Here is a 3,697-nt window from a genome sequence, read left to right as displayed (position 1 = left end):
ACTGTTTCATATGGGGTATTTCTTGTATTGTTTATTTCATGTGTATTTTCTTATTAACCCCTCCCATATGATGATGCCAATATGGTCATGTTTCTCATTTTGTGATTTTTTATGACAAATACAAGATAATAGAATGTGTTCTACTGTGGATATCTTGTATTTACAAAGTGGGCAGTACTTCAATCTTTCATTTTTTAATATTTTATCTTTCCTGTACCCACTAAATATTGCTCCATCTTGTATTTTAGTTAATTGAAGAAATGAATTTTTCTTTATAATGATGGAATTCCATGCATTGATTGTAGTAGTTTTATCTACAAATTTTGACTCGAACCATCTTCTAAAATATCCACTTGTTTGATGGGACTTCCATTTTTTGATGTATTGGTTGGTCATTAATTTCTTTATTTTTAATACTACTTCTTTTTTATTTTCACTTCATTTATTATTTCTTCTATTTTCGTTTCTGGGATTTTATGACCTAGTACTTTTTTAATTCTATTCCATATTCCTTTCTTGGAATACCATCTATCTAATATGTTATTTCTTATTTCATTCTTATACATTAGTACATTACTCTTCTAATTATTTCATTAACATATTCATCAATCAGTATAATTATTTTCCTCTTTTAATTAAGAGTTTTCTTATTTCATTACATTTAGTTTGATTATTGTTTATTTGTGTTTGAATCTTTTTTATTTCTTTCTCATCCTCTTCTCTAACTGTATCTCTCGTGTTTTTTGATTTATTTCATTGGAGATAATTTGTTCTTCTTCTTTTTTGTTTGAAGTTATTTAATAGTTTCTTCTATTTCTTTAATTTTATTTTGAAGTGTGTTAATTTCTTCTTTGTTGCCTTCTTCTTCCTTTTTCTCTTCTTTCTCTTGTGTTTTCCCTTTATTTTCTTTTTCATTTATTATTCTTGCAGTTTTACATCTGTCATTCATTTCTTTGATTCAATTTTTGTTTTTGATTCATTTTTCATTTATTTTAATATCTTCACTTTTCCAATCTTTTGTTTTATCTTTGAATTCTTATTTGTTTTTCTTTATTATTTTATTCTTATTGAATATACTTCTTGGAGAATATTATACATTTTCTTTTCTTTGCCTTCATACTTTTTAAGTAATTCTTCGTATTCTCCTTTCTCCCATTTTCTTGTTATTCTTTTAATTTTCTTTTGAATTTCTTTTGTTGTTAACCATTTAGGTTTCTTATTTGTATAATGTTTATTATCATTATACTTGCCTTGTTTTTTATTTGTTTTTCTTTGTGTTCTTCTTTTCCTAAACCCTTTTTTTCTGTTATTTCTTTTATCATAATTATTATGCATTTTATTGTTATTGAAGTCCTTTCTTTTCTTTCAACTTGAATACCTGTGTCTTGTTTGATTTTCTTTACAAGACTCTATAGTATTACTCAATACCCATGGCAACAAAATTTGTTGTATATCCTATATTGTTAAAATGTTCTAATATGATAGAAATGAGAATAAGAATGAAAATGAAATATAAATAAAAAGAATAGTTTATTTTATTTAATGATTTGATAAATAAATAATGTTTTAATAATATAAGTAAAATGAAAGATTGAGAAAGTGAATTTGTTAGAGAAATATGATTTATTGATATTATCTGAATTCATTGTGATAATTGTGATAAGATGAAGAATTGAAGAGTAAATTAAATAAATTATTAAATAATAATTGATGAAATAAAAATAAGAAGAAGAAACAGATAAATAATCATGATGAGAATATTAAGTAAATTATTAAATTATATCAATGTGTTATTCATTTTTATTATTAAAACAAATAGAGAAACACAATTTGATAATAATATAATAATTTTGATAATAACAAGATTGAATATGAAAATAAATAAAAATATAATTATAAAATAGAATGAAATAATAAGAAATGAATAAGAGTAAAGAAGAAAGAATAAATAAATATTATGAAATGAAAATCAAATAAATCAAATAAATAAAAAGATAATAATGTAATTGAGTTTGTTAAAGTAATTTTTTAAATATAATGAAATAAAATAAACAAAAGAAATAAAATAATGAATATAAAATAATAATAATTTCAATATGAAATATTAAATGAAGAAGTCATTAAAATAATAAAAGAAATAAAATGAAATCATCAAAGAATTCAATAATTTTATGATGTAAATATTAAAAGATAATATAGAAGATTAATTATAAGATAATTATAATATTATAATTAAATTATTTATTAATATTATTAATTATAATATTTTATTAAAAAAATAAATAATTTATTCCATAATTATTTATTTCTTTTATTTCTTCTTATATTTTATTTTTCTGTTTTATTTTTGATGTTAAATTTATTTCTCTTATTTCTTCTTTTTATTATTTCTTCTTCATTTTCTATTTTATTTCTATTTTATCTCATTGTTTCATCACAACTTGATATTTGATAAATTAAACGAATGAACATAACAAAACATCAAAAGAGAATAGTTTTGTTGTTAATACAATCAACGAATCTAATTATTTCAAAAATGAAAACAATCACAAATCATCAGAACTCCATCATATTCTCTCATGCAACATTCTAAACAATACCAACTCTGTGAAACTATTGTCCAATATGTAGTAGGTCTTCTATTTTCTTCAACTCATTTACTTGTTCTCATCACCATTCAAAACTCACAAAAACCATTAACCAGTAAGGAAATAGCCCATCACCTATGCTTACCTCGTCGACTTCTTCGTCCTTTCATTTCAGACTTGGTCAGAGATAGTTTCATCAACCAAAAAGTTGATGGTGTTGCTTATTACTTTATAGACTATTCAAAAACATTAAGGAACATAGTTGGCTCCTATGTCATCCTTACTACCTTACCTGAAAATGACTCCTCTTCCTCATTCCTAAAATGTTCAAATATTTTTTGTGGATGGAGTTGTACATACGAAAGAGGAATAGATAACTTTTACAATGGAGTGTTTTTCTGCGAAGAGTGTGAACAACCGATGCACGTTGTTGACAACGATCGAGAAGAAAGAAGAAAGATATTAAAAACAAGAAACCAATTAAGACCTTTAAAGAAATTACTAATGGAATTAAAAAAGACTTATTTTAGTATTGAGGATTATCCAATATTTCTTATTGAAAAACAACAAACGATACAAGAATATAACAAAAGAAGTTTCAAAGAAAAACATTCAAAAATTGTTGTTAATGGACCAATGCCATGGGAGCAAGAAGACAATATTCAAGAAACAAATAAAGAAAGTCATGTGGTTATTGAAAAAAATAAGGAGGAAGAGCTTAATATTTATGCAAACATTCAATGGGAACGACCTATTTTCTTAAAGGAAACAAAACTATTTTTTGAGAAAACATTTATAAAAGACTCTCCATTAACAAGGGAGAAAGTACCTCGTACACCTCGTTTAATTTGCAATACCATAAAAAAGGTTAGAAAAAGTAGGTCGTTAATGTCAGTAGATAGAAAAAAAGTTTTAATGTAAATGAAAGAGATACCAAGTTGTTTGTACCAGTACTTGTGTAAAAAAGAGAAAATTTTGGTTTTTATGTTTTTTTTTGATAAAAGTATAAATGAAAATAAATACAAAAAAGAAAAGAACTGAAATTGAGTTAACTAACCACTTTAGAAATGAATTGCCGTTTAGAATGTTATCCAAAAGCACATGACACG

General features: G+C 23.7%; 1 protein-coding gene across 1 annotated transcript, besides 10 other annotated features; it reads left to right on the top strand.

Annotated features, from left to right (window-relative positions):
* Positions 1-607: part of a repeat region that runs on past the window's edge.
* A 10-nt stretch (positions 608-617) lies between these two features.
* Positions 618-1,475: a repeat region.
* Positions 1,476-1,481: 6 nt separating this feature from the next.
* Positions 1,482-1,526: a microsatellite.
* A 3-nt stretch (positions 1,527-1,529) lies between these two features.
* Positions 1,530-1,578: a sequence feature (AT_rich).
* Positions 1,579-1,680: 102 nt separating this feature from the next.
* Positions 1,681-1,725: a sequence feature (AT_rich).
* Positions 1,726-1,756: 31 nt separating this feature from the next.
* Positions 1,757-1,812: a sequence feature (AT_rich).
* Positions 1,813-1,853: 41 nt separating this feature from the next.
* Positions 1,854-2,002: a microsatellite.
* Positions 2,003-2,030: 28 nt separating this feature from the next.
* Positions 2,031-2,089: a microsatellite.
* A 30-nt stretch (positions 2,090-2,119) lies between these two features.
* Positions 2,120-2,292: a sequence feature (AT_rich).
* A 9-nt stretch (positions 2,293-2,301) lies between these two features.
* Positions 2,302-2,420: a microsatellite.
* A 44-nt stretch (positions 2,421-2,464) lies between these two features.
* Positions 2,465-3,509, top strand: EDI_241960 (uncharacterized protein; the record flags this gene model as incomplete). The annotated part of the gene is made up of 2 exons (XM_001734368.1): positions 2,465-2,499; positions 2,561-3,509. The coding sequence occupies 2 exons, from the start codon at positions 2,465-2,467 to the stop codon at positions 3,507-3,509; spliced, it is 984 nt and encodes a 327-aa protein (XP_001734420.1).
* Positions 3,510-3,697: the final 188 nt, after the last annotated feature.

This window comes from Entamoeba dispar, genomic scaffold (genome assembly GCF_000209125.1).
Source record: "Entamoeba dispar SAW760 scf_1105229458257 genomic scaffold, whole genome shotgun sequence".
NCBI lineage: Eukaryota > Evosea > Mastigamoebida > Endamoebidae > Entamoeba > Entamoeba dispar.
The sequence above is the reverse complement of the archived record's forward strand: the minus strand, read 5'-3'. Positions and strand labels throughout refer to the sequence as shown.